Source organism: Tamandua tetradactyla, chromosome 11 (assembly GCF_023851605.1).
Source record: "Tamandua tetradactyla isolate mTamTet1 chromosome 11, mTamTet1.pri, whole genome shotgun sequence".
NCBI classification, from domain to species: domain Eukaryota; kingdom Metazoa; phylum Chordata; class Mammalia; order Pilosa; family Myrmecophagidae; genus Tamandua; species Tamandua tetradactyla.
Genome location: NC_135337.1, coordinates 7,488,893 through 7,507,532, shown reverse-complemented (window position 1 = coordinate 7,507,532; position 18,640 = coordinate 7,488,893). Strand labels below are relative to the sequence as shown.

Sequence of the window (18,640 nt, the reverse complement as noted above, 5' to 3'; positions counted from 1 at the left end):
TGCATTCCGGCAGCTAGCGAACTAGAACACCTCCTCTTCAATTTCTGGGGAGAGTTTGAATAGGATTGCTATTAATTCTCCTTGAAATGATTGGTAGAATTCATGTGTGAAGCCATTTGGTCCTGGGCTTTTCTTTATTGGGAGTTTTTTTTTGGGGGGTGGGAAGGTTTTTGATGACAAACTTTTTACTTGTAACTGGTCTGTTGAGGTCTTCTATCTCTTCTGGAGTCAATGTTCATTGCTCTCGTGTTTCTGGAAATTTGTCCATTTCATCCAAGTTGTCTAATTTGTTGGGACATAGTTGTTCATAGCATCCTTTTATGATCCTCTTTATTTCTGTGGTGTCACTAGCTCCCCCTCTCATTTCTGAGAATAAAATTTGCTTTTTTTATTCTCAGAAACGAGAGAGAAAAAAAATTTCTCTCTTTTTTCCTCATCCTGTCTTCTAGTTTCCTTATCCTTTCTTCTGCTCGTTCAATCTGCTGTTGTATGCCTCAAGTATATATTTAATATCGGTTCTACCTTTCATTCCCATAAGTTCAGTCATTTTCCTTTCTATGTTTTCAAATTCCTCATTATGCTTACCCAGTGTCCTGATAATGCCCTTTATCTCTTTATCCATATTTTCCTCCATCTCTTTGAATTGATTTAGGAGATTTGTTCAAATATCTTTGATAAGTTGATGCAAGTTTTGTGTCTCCTCTGACTTTTTAATTGTTCCTTTGATTGGGCTGTATCTTCCTATTTCTTAGTATGGCTTGTAACTTTTTGCTAACATCTGTCTTGTAACTTTTTGCTTATTATTTTATTGAGTTTTCTCTAATGGTCAGTTTTTCTCTTTTGCCCAGGGTTTTATTGTTGATCAACTTTGAGTTAAGGCTCTTCTTTTACACCTTATTCTAGATCTTTTATAGTGCCCATTTTAACTGATCAAAATATGGCAATAGGCCCACAAAAGGGGCCCAAACCTGTTCCAAATGGCCCTGGATATAGGATCAGATAAGATGCCATGAAAAGCCCTTTTTTTGGTCAGCTCCCCAAGGCTATACTTTCATGCCTTCCCAGCAGATGGCACTCTTCAGCAACCTACTTCCTACAGGCCTAAGGAGGATGGTGTTAAACAATTACTATGAGGAACCCTGTTGGGACAGGCTACAACTGCGATTCACAGTGTTCCCACTTCATTGATCAGAAGCCACACTTGGCACTTGGCCTCGCCACCCCAACCCCATTCCCATGTCCTGATCCATTCCCAGCAGCCAGCCACTGACCTCATGGAAGCTGTGTGCCTTGAGGGTGGGGTATGGGCGCTGGCCACTGCCACCACATGGCTCACTCACAATTTATTTGCTGCAGCTTCTCAGTCTCCCTGTCCTTTTCTTTCCTGGATGCTGTACAGGGAGCCTGGCCTTTGGAGCCCCAGGACCATTATTTCAGAGAGTGTCTGCCCTTCAGCTTCCTACTCTACCATCATCTTCAGTTCACTCTCCACATCTCATTTTTGTGTGTAAGCTTTGTTTAAATTAACCTCTCATGCCTGACTCTCTGCTAAGCTGCATCTTGAACACAGCTGTCTGCCAGCCATCCATAAGCATCTCAAACTCTGTTTCATCCAAACCAGACTCATCATTTTTGCTTGTTCTGCTGGGTTCCTGGTTGCTATGGAAGGCACCATCACTCTTCTGGTTCCTCGTATATAAGTCCTACAACAGTTTTGAATCTTCCTTCTCTCTCCTTGCTTTCCAGATCTGATCAGCAGGCAGCTCTGTTACACTTTCCCTTTGTAATCACCACCTCTGGTACAGGTACCCTGTGCCCATGAGCACTGTCTCGGCCCTGGCTCAGGCCTCCCCCGGTCCCACCCCTCTCGAGTAGATTACTGCAACTGTCTGTTGGCTTCTTTGCTTGTAGTCTTTCCTTGTGGCTCAGCCACAAGCCATGCTGGCTCTACAGCTGTGAACTAGTTGGAAGAAAAGAAATAGGTAGAAGCAGGTCTTGTTCCCTATCCTAGGAGATCACACATCTGGATAGGAGAGCAGGGCATAGCATAAATCCAGATGTCCCAAGGAGCTTTAGGCTGAGAAGTAGCCCAGGGAGGTGAGGCTGGTTAAGTGGATAAGGTATGGCAGCTAGATGGATCCCTCAGAATCAGACAAGTCTACAGTTCCTGGCAATGAGCCCATTTGAGAACAACTCAGCAATGGAAGGATGGACAGTAGGTCCAGTTTCCAGTAGATGTGTTTAGCGAGAACTAGACAGGACCAGGTTTACAGCCTGGAAGTATGGGGTTCTGGGCAAGGGAAATGGAGGGCTCTTTGGGGAGACCAGGCCTGGGTTAACCAGTACAGGCAAGGTAGTAATTCAGCTTAGGGGGGATACTGTCTCCCTTAGATTCAGGGTACTTGACAGCCCCAAAGAAACTTAACCCCCGCCCCCCGCTCTGGGCCCTTACCAGAAGGGACCCCTCATCTTGGAATAGTCTCCTCACGACTTCCGCATCTCCAAACACCGCCCGCCTTTAAAGGCCCAGATCATACTCCATCTCTTTCTTGAAGCCGTCACTCATCCTGCTGAGCTGTGATACTCTTTCTTGGGCTTCTAAATACTTTTATTTCACCTTCCTTTATTGTAGTTAACAACTTTCTATCTTGGATTATTGTTACTTATATCGCCAGCTTATTTCCCTTCTTAGACTAAATGGTCTTTGTGGGCAAGACTGATGCCTGAGTAGTTTTCACAACCCCAGCCTTTAGCAAAGAGTTGGGCGCAGAGTAGGAGCTCATTAGGTAGTTCTTGATGTCTTTCAGCAATGAACAAAACAATTTGTTTCTCCTGATTAGTTTCTCTGAATCAGCCATTCATTGGCTGTAGAGGTACAGATATGCTAAGTTCGCTGAGGTCCTTGTTAATGCTGTTAGCCAAATATTTCCAGTGGTGCTTCTCCGGGGCATGTGGTCGGACTGAACACCCCAAACCCCTTGTGTGTTGGGGAGATCATGTGCTGAGCAGCGGTTCTGGGCAATGAACTGTGAAGGGAAGTGACGTGTGTTACTTCCAGCCAGACACTGGTATGAGAGCGTCCAGAGTGCTTTTTGCCCTTGGGCATGGAAACCGGCCAAGTTTGAGATGTTGGCCAATCTTTCATCTTGGTCCTTGTGAGTAAATACAATGGGCAAAGCCCCTCCCCTGTTGACCTGCGATAGATATACGGCACTACTGAGAAATAAGCCTTTCTTGCTTTCAGATGCTTAAGTCTGAAGTTGTTCGTTATTGCAGCAAAACCTAGCCCATTCTGACAGACAACATTTACTCTGTTGGCTTATCAGCTGTAGGTATGTCCAGCACAGCACTGAATCCTATTGGCTGATCAGTGACCTGATGGAAAGGCACTAGCATAAGGAAGCCACATCTTTAGGCAGCAGAGTGCTTCTCTCAGCAGTTCAGTAATTTAGATGCAGATGTGCAGAAACGGATAGTACCTTTTCCTCTCCTCTCTACAGGCTGCCTTCTAAATTAATTAAACGCTGGGGATGAGCAGAGAGGATATTCTATTAAGCTAGCATGCTCTTTTTTTTTTTTCAAATTCGAGACTGCAATAGGATTTTCCCACCACTTTGTCAAATTTTGTTTTACGAGAGTTAGCAGGATTCCTCTCCTGGTGGGTGAAAGCATCATACTTTCCAGATATGAGTGTGACCCACTTTCCTAGAGAAGCTTTAGCATCTGGAGGTGCTGCTTGTGGAGCTGAACAGCTGAGGAAACAACCAGGCCTCATACACCAAATGCTCTGCCAACCACAAGCTTGACAAAACACAGGTGGATTTGCAGCCTTATGGTGCATGTAGGTATTCCTCAGGCAGAATGAAAAATAAACAAGCCCTTCTGCTCTACCTCTGATAAAAGGGAAGTGGTTTTCTGAGTAAAAGAAAGATTAAAAATAGAAGCTTTGCAGTGTCCGGTCCCTGTGCTGACTGCTAAACCTCAGGAACATAAAATGACAAGAGAAATGGCCAAGAGACAGAGATTTAATTGAATAAAAACTCCAGGCTGTGACAGGGGTGGGAAGACAAGAAGCAATAATTAACAACATAAATTTTTAAATGACAATGCAATTCATTAACATCCTGAGTAAGCAGAGGAGGGCAGGCATCTCAGTCTAGAAACATAGCTGGGTAAGGAAGGAAACTTTGTGTCTTTTAAAAAAGATCTATATGCAAATAGGTCTAGTTACAGGGACTTGGGCAAAGCTCACAACAACAACCCAAGAGACATCTCATGCCAGAGGAAGTCAGCAAATGAATCACCTTAGTATGTCATTTTATTCTCATCTGGGAAGGAGAGATATTCGGCTAGGTAATGAAGTTGGCAGACATTCAGTTTTCATTCATGCTTCCGGCTGAGAACTAGTTTTCCCGGAGGGCTCTGGGGGTGGGGCACCAGGAGCTAGAAGCCGCCTACGAGTGGGCTCTCCCGCCTGTAGAAATTTATTCGAGCCTGCTGGAGCTGGAATGTAGCAGTTAGTCGGGGGGTTTGACCTTATCTGCTCAGGAAATGATTTTCTGAAATCTTTTTGGGCTGCTTACTCATGTGAGAGCTGCTTGGACACAAAGGGACTGTTGAGAGCAATAAGTAGCCTATGATTCAAACTGATAAAACTTCTTTCTCCAAAAGGTTAGGCTAGATCATCCCCACCTGCCTAAGGGTTTAAAGATGACAACTGGATGTTCATTCTGAGCTTATGTCTAGAAGGATCCCTCACACTAATTTCTGATCTCCTTGTGACGGAGGAAACTCAATTGCCCCCTTCGTAGTTGTAGAACCCCTGGCATCTTCTCAAGGATTGGGATGGCCACTTTGAGGGGGTCAGCCAAGAGGGAAGAAACAGAATGAAATTTATCACCTGCCTGTCTCATCATGACCTTGGGTTTTTCTTCTTCATTCTCAAGCGAGCATCCAGCTGCAGAACTGCCCGACTAGGATGGTCTATCAATAGCAGGACAGCAGGGGAGAAAAATTATCTTTAAACCATGACGCACTAGCCCCTGACTAAGGCTCTTGAAGTTTGGGGGTTAGCTACATTTCATTTTCTAAGTTGAAATTTTTTTTTTAACCTGGGCAGGCACTGGGGATCAAAACTGGGTCTCTGGCATGGCAGGTGAGAACTCTGCCTGCTGAGCCACCATGGCCCACCCTGAAAACTTCTTTTGTCACCATACATTATTACCTTCTGCTTCATCTAGTCACTTTTAAGACTAGAAGACACTATCCAGAGTTATATCAGTAGGGAAACCTGATAATTTGGCTGAAAATGAGAGTTACTTTATTAAGTGACTGCTCCTATAGCACATGACTTATATAAAGAATAAGATGTAAGGTTGGTGAGTAGCTTCTAGGTTCTTGACCCTCCATTGTTAAGAGAAAGGGTTCTTCAGCAGACTTGTCTCTTGCGAGTCATGCACACAGCTCTGGAAATCCACATCATTTAGTCACAAGTTCAAGTGGAAACACACCTCCGTGTGCTTACCAGGGCTGTACAAACTCAGATGGAGCAAATCACCCTCATTATAGGGGTAGCAGGAAGGCCACTATTCATTTCACAGAAGTGTGCTATTACAATACAGAATCGCTTAAACTTTTTTTTTCCTAAACTGAATTTGGCCTAAAGTAGAGATCTAAAGGGGGGGGCGGGAATCCACTAACACTGAAATAAAGAACACTGAAGTACTTAGTAATTTATAGCACTAAAGTTTATGGGTGGATATTGTCCCAGAGTCAATAGGGCTGAAATAGGCGTAAGCTGACTTGGTTTCAATCAAGAAGCGTTTCTTCCTATACAAGATGGACTCAAATTGTTGCTTGCACTTGGAAACCATCCATTCTGAAAAGAACATTTAATCTAGGGTTTTCTTTGATGTGTTTAGGCATTTTAAACAGCTGCTCAATACTTCATGGAATGATAAAGCTATGTATAACACAGAAATCATTTCGCAACATATGTGCCTCTCTCTCTTTCTTTGCAATGAAGGTTATTTTTGGAGAACAAAGATCCTGGTTTCAAACAAATGTGATCATTAACCGTGGAGTGTCAGAAAACATACGGCACGTTTAGTTTCAGCAGAATCATTCCTAAAGAGAATGACTCGGTTCCCATGAGAAGTCAGCACATTTTCGGTTTGTGAGGAAAAGCAAATGAGGAAGGGGAACAAGGAACCTTGCCCAACCAGCTGAAGGTTCACAAAACAGCTCAGAGCACTTGAGATTTCAACATGGAACCAGGAGTCCACATCTTGGTTTATGTCCCATCAGTGAAGAGCTTCAGAGAGTCATAATTAGGCTCAGAAAGGCTCTTGGATTGGCACCATTCCCTGTGGGACACCGAACATGCAGCCATAGCTTCATTCCTCTTCCTTTTCCTGGGCTGGAGGGCTTGGTGGAAACACAAAATTTCAGAAACTTGATACACGTCCCCAGAAAAGTCTGCTATTTTACACTGCTTTTTAAAGAACCAACCTCTGGGCTCGCCACTCTTCATTTTTTCCTACTTTTTTTTCCTCTTCTTTTCTTGACAGCAGAGCCATAAAAAGTGAAAAACCACAAAAACATCACCTCGGAAGACAGAAAAGACTTAAGACAGGTCCGACTACACAACAAGTGTCTCAGCCTTAACCTGCAGAATAGTTAAGACCCTGGAGTGAGAGAGACTCACGGCTGCCGCTGCCACTGCACAACACTGTCTTTAGACTGTTGAACAAGTGCAAAGGAACGTGGCTGAGTCCCGTTTGTGTGGCTCGGCCATGCGGCTCACGGAGTCGGAGGTGGTTTTGGAGAAGGGCATGAGCTCTCACTGTCGAAGCTGGCAGCTCGGCCCTGCCACTGCGGAGAGGAGAAAGAGCCGATCATTGAATGCCCAGGGAATTTATATTATAATCTCCAAAACTCATCTGGTCCATGCACTGAATTCACCTTTCCAAGCTTCTCAGAAGCTTTTTTTGAATTTTGCTGTCAGCCATGCAAAAATGTAAGGAAAACATCTTTAGACTTTCCAGTTTGGGATGTCTGATTTTTAAAGACCTACTGCAGAGATAAATAAAGCGCTCTTTATTATGTGGAATGAGTGTGTGTGTATGCATGTGCACGCATGCCTGTGTGTTTTAATGAGGTGCTACGGCTGGACCATTTCTGAACGCTTCAGCCATTTTTCACGCTGAAAATCGGATTATGTTAGCGGCGAAAGAGGCAGGCTGCAGAGTGTGCACTTACTGCCAAGAACCCATGATCATGAATTATTAGCAGTTTGTCTGGGAGCTGTTAGTACAGCTAAAGCCCTGATATTGCTTTAGCTTTGGGCTCTCTTCCTTAGTCCCAATGCTTCCTATGGGCATTTGCACCCCAACTTGTGAAGGGGTAGGGGGTGCCAGCGGGTTGCAGTCCCTTCCCCTTTCTGGTACCTCAATCCCTTTCTTCTCACCCCTTGGCTCATGGATTGTTTCCTCTCACCCTGACAGTAACCCTTCCATTTGGAGGGGGTGATGTCATGAGGCACTGTGGAGTGAAGGAGAGGGCTGGGGATGGATGGACCTGAACCCTGAGCAATTCAACCCTTCTTTAAATCGAAAAGTCAGTCATAGCGGCAGCTGTGTCTTCTAGGCAAGGATCTGACCCAGTGAATGTTCTTAACCTGTCTGGGGCTGCTTCACTTCAAAGCGAGTCAGTGTCTACTGCTCACCCCAAACTTTTCATGGGCTGAGGAGACCCAAGACCCTCCCAGTTGCCTGTAGGTCAGGGCACCAGAGAGAGAGGTTATTTAGGTAGGTGGTCAAGATGGCCTTCCTGAACCCAAAGTGCTGCGCCTTCTGCTTCTCCTGACCTTTAGGGGTCTCCACCATGGAGTGACGGGGACGAGTAGAGGCTGAAACAATGCAATTGTGCATAGATGCAGTTCTCCCCTCAACACAGCCATCTCTAGAGAGAGTTGAGCCACCTAAATAGACCATTTGCCATCCAGCAACACCTATGGAATGGATGGGAAGCCCACAAAGCTGAGTAGAGACCCAGACCTATTGAACTAGCGTAACACTCCCAGTCTGAGCACCTCTGCTATCTTTCTCTTGGCTCAGTTCTTCATGGGCTCCTTTGCACTCCCTGCACAGGCCAACCTGAAGAGCTTTACAAATAACCAGGAGCTGGACAATCACGTACGATGATCACCATTGTGTGACTGAACCTGAGTGATCTTTCCATGCCAGAACCGGACAAGAAAACAAAGACACAGAAAAAGGCAAGGTTTTACTCAATGTCACACAGCTAGCTGGGGGAGAGCCAGGATCCAAAACCAGGTCTCCTAACTCTCCATTCAGTGCTCTTTCCATGCCATCCTGCTGTCAGCTCGGCATCTGGCCTCACTAGGGGAAGAAGGAGACATGAAATGTAATAACAAACCTAACCTCTTTGGGTCCACACCAGGTACTTACTCCTAACTCCGGGTGGCAGTCTCTCTGCTTGCAGCATCCATGCGCATGAAATCACAACCGAGGGTTTCCCTGGTGAAATATCGTAGATAAATAAATGCCTGGTTGCTGAGCCCATTGTGACTTCTGACTCAAGAGTTTCCCAACCAGAAGTTGACAGGAGCCGATTACTAATGCTTCCATTTAACAGACCTTCATTTTAGGAGTTCTACTTTTTTGGTTACAACCTTTAATGCTGGTGAGAGATACATTGTAATTACCGGCTTCTCCCCTGGGTAAGCATGCCACTTAACCTGATTGGTAGGCCAGGTCAGAGAAGAGAAAATGAAGTGGTTACACAGGGTATTTTTTTCCCCCCCTTTATATAACAGCCTAAAGAGTCTTCTCAGGGAGCTTAATTGTTTACTGGGGACAAAGGAAGAAGGAATACTGGCTCCCCTGCTAGGCCCTGATTTTTTCCTATGCAGATAAACAAAGGGGGGAGATCGGGTTGGTGAATGGTGAGGAGAATGATTCCAGCCGGATTATCATGGTGGCTCTGAAATAGCAGGGAAATGGTCCCTGCACACACAGGAAGACAATTGTTCCAGGGTGGCTGTGTTCCAGGAAAGGTCTTTTTGTTGTTCTGAAATGGGTCATGTTCCAACAGATATCTCAAACCTCTGGCAAATGATCCAAATTTGACCCTTCTTAGTAAAAACAGCTGGTCGCTGGTCAACCTGGACTCTGGGTGGGGTGACACTGGTGACACACAGCACTGAGCTGGAGTCCTGAGCAGGAGGGGACTGCAGCCACTGCTGGAGAAGGGCACACACTATGGCTTAATTAATTTTTATTCGGGAGAAAATCCCAGCAGGGAAAAATGTCTTTTCAGTTAATTTGTTCCCCCAAAAAACCTCATTTTAAAGTCCAAACAAGCAAGCAAGTATGGTGCTCTCTGTTCTCATTAATAAAAAAGGAGCGATCACAGTGCTTGGAACTCCTCTAAGAAAGGTGCAATATAAATACAGAGTGCTTTACAGATGCAATGCCATTTATCTTCCTGGAAGCCAGAGAATAAGATTTCTCTCTGGATCAGACAATTGAGAGAAAAAAGTTCCAAGAGCAAAGCTCTTGCTCAGTGTCCAGAACAGGACTGAAAAGAAGGCAGGTTGTGGGCTCTAAGGATGACGGAAAGGATGCATGTTCAAGTGCAATGCACCATATAAACACAAAGAGGGCTGACTTCATGTTAGCCTGGGGTGGGGTTTAGATACATTTTTGTAAAGATACTTGCACTGTAGATGTTCAGAGTATAGGCTTTTTTTTTTTTTTTTTTTACAAATTTGCACTGGTGAAATCCCAAGATGCCAAGAGGAATGCCATTTTCAGCTTCTTGATACAAAGAAATGATCAGCTGAGCAGAAAATGGTAGGAAAGTGAGTGGGGGAGGGAGTTGTCTCGGGCGCTGGGTGTAAGAGATCAAGAAAAAAAGTAAGCCCAAAGGATATGAATCAATTTATTCTCTTTTCGTTTTCCATATACTGTAACTTTCCCTTTACCGTCTCATCAAATATTCATTTTCAAAGGCTTTACTTTATCTTTTATTCTTTGGCAGTCTAGACTGGTGAGTTGGAGTTCTCAAAGAAATAGGACTTGAAATCAATTATTTGGCTTAATTAGTTGTATTCATCATGAAGGAAAGTGGTTTGGGGCCTGAGGTCCAACACTTCCACGCTTCTCAGCACCCCCAGGCCCAACTCCAGCCCCCTGCTCTGTCCTTTATTTTCAGTTTGCCAAGGACAGGCCCAGTCAATTCAAGATCAGAAAGGCAGTTACAGTGCAAGAGGCAAGGAAATGGGCCCAGTCATTATTTAGGGTGGGAGATTCATAGAAAAGCAGAGTAGGGAAGGGATTGTCTGGCCTTAGAAATCATCTCACCTACCCCCTCATTTTGCCAGTGAGGAAACAGAAGATCAGAGTGGGACAGTGAGTTCCCTGAGGCCCCACAGCTTACCAGAAGGTCAGCCAGGACTCTTAGCTTCCATCTCATGCCCTTGCCCCTAAGCCATCCTAAACACTTTAGTTACTTATTCTATTCTTAAATATCTCCAAATGATTAAGAAAAAAGGGGGGGTAGTTTTGCCCCCACCCCCACCCCATGGTGCTCAATGTGAGGTGCCAGATAATGCCTGGAGGCCTCTGAGACCTGCCCGCAATGTAGGTGGAGGATGGTCCTGCAACATCACCCACACTCTGCAGAGAGGCCTCCTGGAAAAGAGCCTTTCCTATTGTGGACAGAGGCACCCCAGCAGGTGGGGAGCCAAGGAGATGAGAGCTACAGTGGTGGTAAAATCAAAGCAACCACAAGACAGAAACATGAGGTCTCACTGATGGGAACTTTGTATCTATGCCTTGGTCCTTGCTGCTTGCCTGAAAGGCCACATGGCGTGAAAGCTTTGCAAAGCACACACGTGTACCTGGGGAAGTCAATCAATTAGCCTGGCTTCCCTAGGTGCTCTCTCTTTCTCCCACAGCATTCCTCATGTCCAATCCCTTCAGCTCTCAGTCTTTCCTGAGACCCCTCACACTGCTGGAGGCAGGCGGAGACAGGTTTGTCCCTCCTGAGAAGGTAAGAGAGCCAGTGCTCCTCTGGGGTTGCCGTCCGCACCTTTTCTGCTTCACAGAGAGTGGGGATTGTTTTTATTTTTATTTTTTTTATTTATTTATTTTTTTGGCGTGGGCAGGCACCAGGAACTGAACCCGGGTCTCTGGCATGGCAGGCAAGAACTCTGCCACTGCGCCACCATTGCCTGCCCTGGGGATTGTTTTAAAGATGGCTCTGCTCTTCAGTTGATGGCCATGTAGTGGAAGGGATGAAGCTTTAAAAAGAAACTTAGATTTTTCCACTATTATACAGCTATCTAGGCTTACTAAGCTTGAAGGCTGTTAAAATGAGTGAATAATCTCTCAGATTTTCTGGGGGGTGAGATTGGTGAAAATGGGGCTTAAGACTTGCCTGTGCACCCCCACATCTCAATCCATTTGAGAAAAAGTAGTCCTGGGGACCACCAAAGTGATAAACCACAGGATCTTACAATGGTGGGGCTCAGGAGAGGGTGGGATAGACTGTAAATATCATTCAAAGGACATTTTCTTTGCAGTGGAGAAGGAAGAGACTGGCTCAAAGTTATATAGCAAATTGGATGGGGCCAGCATTGGAACCCAAGTTCTTGAGACTCTCAATCCAGTGTCTGTTAGACCAGGTTTCTCTACACAGAAAGTGTGACACCATGAGGCCATGCTACCTTCCCCATCAATGGTGAGAACCAACATCATAAGAACAGGCAGCTGCTCTTGCTGCTTCTCCATCCATCCAAGCAGTGAAAACTACCAAGCGATTGACTGGCCTGAGTCTCGGGGAACTCACTGCTCCAACAGGGCTGGAATTTCTTGCCAAGTTCTGATCTCACCCCCTCCCCCTTGCGGCTGCTCCTAGAGGAACATGACCCAGGGGCTTTAGGAAAGCATTCTGGACTTGGCAGGGTGGAGCTTCTGGGCAGACTTCTTCCAAGTTTCTTATTTTCCATTAATGACTCAGTTTTGCTTTCAGTATGCACAACATCGGGCTTTTTGTCAGGCAGCTCCCTGCCTTCTTTCTCCATTTCCTGTCTGCTGGCCACACACTGGGTGAGAAGCATGTGGCCTCAACTACCCCCTTCCCATGAAAGGCCGAGGGTCTCGCAAGAGTCAACTGCCATTCTCCAGCCAACGTGGCCATGCAACAAACGTGCCAGGGCCAAGCGTGACCTCACCCACCTCTTTGAAGGATTTCTTTACCTCCACCAAGGAGTGCCAGTGTGCGATGGGCTTGCGGGGGTATGCCAGCATCTCGTTCCAATGGTCTCTGCCCAGGCCTTCGGCACTGATCCCCACACGACACACTCCTATGATCTCATTGTGGCCCACTCTGCGGGGGAAACAAAGGCCCAGCATTGGTGACAAGGCCTGGGGCCTGGGACTCTAACCAGAAGGTCCAACTCAGAACTCTGGGCTCTGAAGACAGATGCTTGGCAGAGCCTCAGGGTGCCAGCCTCCTTGGACAGACATTGGGCAGAGACAGATAAGCAAAAGCTTATAAATTTTTGAAATCTCAGGAAACAATGGGCACATGGCCTGACTTTAGGGGGTGGGCAAGTTTAAATCTCTTCCTTTATTTGGCTCAGCCAACACATCACAAACTGGCTTGAGACACCAGCATTTGGTAATAAATCAACCTGCTTTGAGCATCATTTCTCCATACCCCCAGTGGCTGGGATGTGATTGAGTCACTCAGCAAGAACATTGATCATTACTCATCAATCATTACTTGGTGAAATACATTCACTCAGCAAGGACATCAATCACTACTTGGTAAAATATGTTCACCAAGCACCTACCAGACCTAAGAACTTGTGCTAAAAATTGAGGGCTAAAGCATTACTACACGGCTTCTTTCCCTTTTACTTAAAGTAACAACTGGAGAGCTGGAGTAGTTGGAAAACGTTTTCAGCCAACCTTGATGGAAGAGCATGATTTGGATAACTTGAAGAGAGGAAGTATATCTGAGGAAGGGGAAATCAAATTGTATGGATATGCCATGACCAGATTATAAAAGGTCTTGAGAGTCTGGGCAAAGGGTCTGGACAACAGGAGTCATTGATGGTTCTTGAGGAGGGCAGGTTTTTGGGAAGGAGTGTCCTTACTGTGTTGGCTGGATTGGGGCAGCTAAAAGGCTTCATGGCCATCCCAGAGTGAGAATGGCAGCAGCAGCAGAAATGGAGAGGATAGGTAGACATTTTAAAAGATAGATAATAGGACTGAATGCCATGGCATGGTATGGGAATAGGCAGGGATGAATCCAGAGACTCCTATTTTGGGGGGGCTGATGAATGAAGCGACCCTTGATGGAAATAGGCCAACAGGGAAGGGGAGCTTGAGCCCTCTGCTTAAGGGGAATCCAAGCTCTTTCTCAAATCCTTGTACCCTCCTTGGGTGGCGCCATATTTGCGAACAATGTGCACCTGAACCCTGAGCCACACCATCCAAGGTCAAGGCATCTGGTACTGCATCTGAGTCGGGCTGACGGGCAGGGCAATCATGACCTCCTGAAAGGCACACCTACCGATCGTAATCCATAACGGAGATGAGCAGGCTGACTTGGTCCATGTTCTCCGGGGGAATGTCAAAGATGATGGCCTCGTTGTAGACAGGGTTGAGAGTGTTTTTCTTGATGGTTGTTTTCTTCTTCTTCAGCCTCCGCCCATCACAAAGCAGGGACACTTTGACATACGGATCTGTGCCGAGGGGGAGCGGTGGAAAGGGGAGGGATTGTGTTCAACAGCTGTTCTCAAACATCATCTGCAACAGAGGAACTGAAGCCCTAGGCCTGCTGTTGCTCATCAGATGGTATCAGTGGGTTGTTAAGATAATTAAATCACCTTGTATTTATGTAGCACACCTGTCTCCGAGGACGCTCAGGACTTAATAAACACAGTCTTTAGCTACTTCAGTTTTCTTGGGAGAACTTAATGGACTTTCACTAATGGGGAAGCTGGTCCCAAATCAGCCAGGACACCTCCCCACGGGTCCACGGTTTTAAATCTCGAACCCTCGGCGGCCGGCTGGCTCCAAAGGGTGGTGAAGCTGAACAAAGGCACTTTCTACTTCTTTTACCTACTTGGAATCTTTGCCTCTGGGTTTTTTTCAGCATTATTAACCAAAGGATAAGGGTGATAAAAATAGAATTCAGTGATACCCAAGGAGCAGCAACGTGCGAGGGCAAAACGAACAGTGACGATCCGGCTGCTTTTCCTGTCCCCCGCCTCACCTGACAATGTGATTATAAGGCTCATTGTCCCAACAGGCTCATCACCACTTGGCATCAAGAAGGGGACTCGTGGCCCTGCTCTCTGCTTCCCTGGAAGTCATTTCCTTCTTGCTCCAGGGAAGTAGAAGCCGGAGCTCTGGCCAGGGGGAGTGAAAGCAGATCTCATGAGATTCAGGGCTGCAGGTTGACATTTCATTTCTCAGTGGGATCTTGGATTCTCTCCATCCAGAGAGACAGTCTCAATAGGAGACGTCTTTTTACTGAACTCCCACATGCCTCTCCTCTTTGTGTCTTCTTTAGTTTTCTTGGTCATCTCTCTACCCTGAAATTTTCTACTCATCCAAGTGAACTGGCACCTATTGTATCCCATAGCACAGGTGTCTCGTTCATGTAATAATTGTTATTTATGTGGTGTAGCTAAAGAATCAGAGGGCGACTCACAGGTAATAATAGCTTTTGAGATGCTGATGTTCTGAGACACCTTCTTGCCCAGAAGCCAGGGCTCATGTGAATCTGTCAAAAGGTACAGGCTAAAGCTACCTGCTCCCCCAAGCTCCATGATTCATGGGGTCTGGCAGGGTATGGTTCTCTCTCCTGGCATCCGAACACCCACTGGTGTCTCATCCTTCCTGAATGTCATTTAGATAGGAGATGAGGCACAGACCTATGATGGAAACTAGAGACAACTGCAGCACCTGCTCAGAAACTCCAAGCTATAAAGGCATTTTCATAGACATCTTAATGAGCTGCAGACTAACCAATGTGACAGTGGCAGCTGTGTCTTAACCATAGGGACACTTGGGTTTATGGGGAAACTGGGGAGACCATCAGGTGTTTAATCAACCTGCTGTCTCTGACTACACATTTGGAAGGGCCTTCTCTCAGGGGGATTTTCAGTGCAAAGAAAGGAGGATTTTTTTGAGAACTGAGGCAAGACAGCTTTCTAGTTCCCACAAGCTTCACTCTCTGTGCATAGGCCCTTGGGCATTTCTCAGGTCCAGGCAGATAAGGGGGAGACACTAGCTCCAAGACCCGTCTTTAATGTGGAAGTTTCTAAACTCCTTAAGGGTGTACATTGCCTTGGAAAGCGTCTTCAGGCTTGAGGTTGCTCAAGTGCTACCTCATTCCCCCCGGTCATGCCTATTCCCATACACTCAACTGTCAGCATATTTTCATGTCACCAGGCTTGGAAAAATATAGGCAGAGGCGCCTGGCCTATGGGTCACTGAGCAGATGCCTTATTACTGTCTGGGAGATTCTAATCTTCCTTCTCCCAGCTCCATCTACCCCTGCCAAACATGTCCAATTTATAAAGTTCAGTGGATGTGCTTCTTTGGCAGGAACCGATCTTACCATCAATCAAGAGACTCAGCAGAGAGATGACTATTCCCTAGGGTTTTCTGAGGCTGGAGAATGTGGCCTCTGAGGCCCCTTCCCTCCCCAACAGCCGAGGGAGAAGGCACAAAGACCAGCAATGAATTTCATGAAAGCCATCAAAATTCATCTAGTAGGTGCCAGGCGCTACGCTAGGAGCTTTATATATATCATGCCATTCGAACTTCACATCAACCCTAAAAAATTATTTTAATCGTCCCCATTTCATAGATGGGGAAAGTGAGGCTTAGAGAGATTTAAAAACTTGCCTAAGATTTGAACTCAGGTTCTCATCCCACAGCTCACATTTCTAACCACTAGACTCAGCAGTAAAGACCAGATAAATGAGCTAACTCATTCACCACCACTTTGTGGTATACTGATCCTCATCGTTATTTGGTATTATTTTTCTTATCATGTTTCCAGCAGTAAGGCCTAGAGAATTGAGTCAGGGGTAGTTAGGGCCAAAGAAAATAGGAAGGTTTTTAGAGATCAGGGCAACATAAGCCAAGAACAGGCAATAAATAAGCTCTGCTTGCTCCCAAACCAGTCTGGGCTGGTACCTCCAACTCATTCTCAAAAGCAGGAGATCCAGTAGAAGAGCCTCATAGCATGTACATCCTCTAACCAGGTTCGTTTTGCTTCAAACGCAGTCATTCATTCTTCATTCAATACATATTTTTGAATGCTTTTTAAGTGCCATTTACTGTACGAGGCACTTGCTTACATTAGTGAGCAAAATAGAAACCCTGGATAAAAATCCTTTGCATTTTCAGAAGCAAGCTAACTTTTTTTTGTTTTTGTTTTGTGTGCTGTATGGCAGGGTCACATTTCATTCTCCTTCCATGTGAGCATCCTATTATTGCAGCATAATTTGCTGAATTGTTTTTTGTTTGGCTGGGTTTTTGCTCATTTGCTTGTTTGTTTTGGGGGTGGGGAGTGCAGGGGCCGGGAATCAAACCTGGGTCTCCTGCACGGCAGGCGAGAATTCTACCACTGAACTACCCTTGTACCCCACAAGCTGACATTTTATACCAGTTTTCCAAACTCAGGTAGAAAAGAGGGGCAACCAGGAGAGGAAGGTTAGAACTTACAACGAAAAATCTCTCGCCCCGAATCCCCTGATTTGAAGCAGTGGAAGACCTCAGTGGTTTCACCAGGACCTCACTCTCCAGCACATCGGTGCAATTACATCAGAGCAGATAGTGTGGGGACTTAGGCAGCAAAATCCTATTTCCCTCAGCATCCTTGAGAATCCTCGGTGAATTTCTGTCCCTGGTACGTGCTTATTTTGATATTAAAATGAAATCTGCATTGGTTATATTTTGGGAGAAGCAGATTTGCTGCTGCATAAGAGCCTTTCACACGTCAGAAGAGATTCTTTGAGTTCTTCACCAAGTCCTAATGCGTGTTGGGAAGCTGCCCTGCGATGAGCGGCATTAGGGAAGGCCTGATTTGGGGAAGGGATTTTGGTCTTAAAGGGGTGAGTATGGCAGAAAGAAAAGGAAGCTGCATGCAAAGCCTCCCAAGGATTCAAAGTTCAAATAAATACACATTGCTTCAACATTTCCCAGCTGCCTTTCCCTGAAACCTCAATGTCCAAGGCCTGATACCTCATCATCTTCCAACCGTGCCAGGTGACATCTGGGCCCAGATGTTTGCAACTAGACTGTCACCTCTTTATGGCAATTGTGATTATAGTAAGGAGCTTTCGAGGAGATAAACAATAAATACATTGAAAAGTCTCCAGTTGATTCTTATTCAAGTTCAGAGACATCAGCTGAGTGGTTTTATTTTGATAATCTAAATAATCAGAAGAGGCTCTTAGAGTGGGAGGAACTAGGGAAAGTTTCCCCATGTTTGCTATTCTAAATGCAGCCTAGCCTGGCTCGATGCGCCTCTTCTTTGGAAGGCTTCACCTCATTTCACCTCTTAGGGCAGTTTGAGCCGATGGAGGGAAGAAGGCTCCCAGCACTCAAGCTGCTCGTCTATTATTTTCAGACTCAAATACCTTTCCCTACAATGACTTGCCGGGATCAACCTCCGATACCCTGTCCGGCTGCAGGTCTCTGCGGCTGCACCCCGAAGGAGCATTTCCTCTGTTGCTAGAAGAGGAATTTATTTCTCCTCCTGAACCCAGCAACTCTCCTGGTGCTGAGGCTGAGGCTTGGAGCCCTGCAGGAAAAACTCAGATACAAGAGCACTTTGTTTTTCAGTGGATTTGCTCCTTTGACTCAGCGCACGGGCCTGCCACAGGCTGTGTGCATCCACAAACATTTACACATTCAAACCCGACAAAACCCTCCTGGAGGTCCAGAATCCTCACCCAAACTAGAGAGAGTCTCTTCACTTCTCATTCTCTTCTTCTTCTAAGAGAAAGGCAGCTAATGATAGGTGATATCTGCTGAGGCCTTATTAGGAGTCAGACAAAGTTCTAAGGGCTTTATATGAATGAACTTGTTTACCCGTAAGGCCACCTGTGCAAGGAAGGCTCATTCCCATTTTGTCAGATTAGGAAACCAAAGCTTTTGCATAGCTAAGAAGTGGCATTGCTGGAACTCAAATCCAGGCACTTTATCCCCAGAGCTGGTGCTCCTATCTTAGAATTCTGTCCTCTTCTCTCCAACACCCCTCCATATCCTAATGTCTGGGCTGCTGGGAGGCCACCGTGGCAGGGACGCTGGGTGAAGGAGGTACCTGAATAGCCTGTGATGTCCATCGCCTTGAGGTTCCGACACTTGATGACCGTGAGGGTGAGCCTGCCTGCTGTGGGCAGGTAGCAGAGGGAGAACATGATCTCGCCCAAATCCACACTCTCCTGAAAAGAAGCAGACAAGAGGGCAGATGAGCCTCGCTCCCTGTGCAGCTGCTGCGGGGGATGTCTGGAGCCCAGGAGAAATTCTTCAAAGCAGAGTGCCATGTTTTTAAGACCCCAAGTTCTGACCTCCAT

The 18,640-nt window shown here is 46.0% G+C and overlaps 1 protein-coding gene across 3 annotated transcripts in view; it reads right to left on the bottom strand.

The window, feature by feature from the left end:
• Window positions 1–6,801: 6,801 nt before the first annotated feature.
• Window positions 6,802–18,640, bottom strand: part of SYT6 (synaptotagmin 6) — a 60,448-nt gene continuing 48,609 nt past the window's right edge. The window contains exons 4-7 of one of the 3 annotated variants that reach the window (XM_077119451.1): window positions 18,388–18,508; window positions 13,612–13,783; window positions 12,267–12,417; window positions 6,802–6,873 (exon numbers count right to left, since the gene is read on the bottom strand). In XM_077119451.1, the coding sequence (XP_076975566.1) occupies window positions 6,802–6,873; window positions 12,267–12,417; window positions 13,612–13,783; window positions 18,388–18,508 (516 nt within the window). Of the gene's footprint in view, window positions 6,874–8,522; window positions 8,541–12,266; window positions 12,418–13,611; window positions 13,784–18,387; window positions 18,509–18,640 lie in introns of those variants that run through there. The other 2 variants (XM_077119452.1, XM_077119453.1) reach the window with 2 other exon arrangements.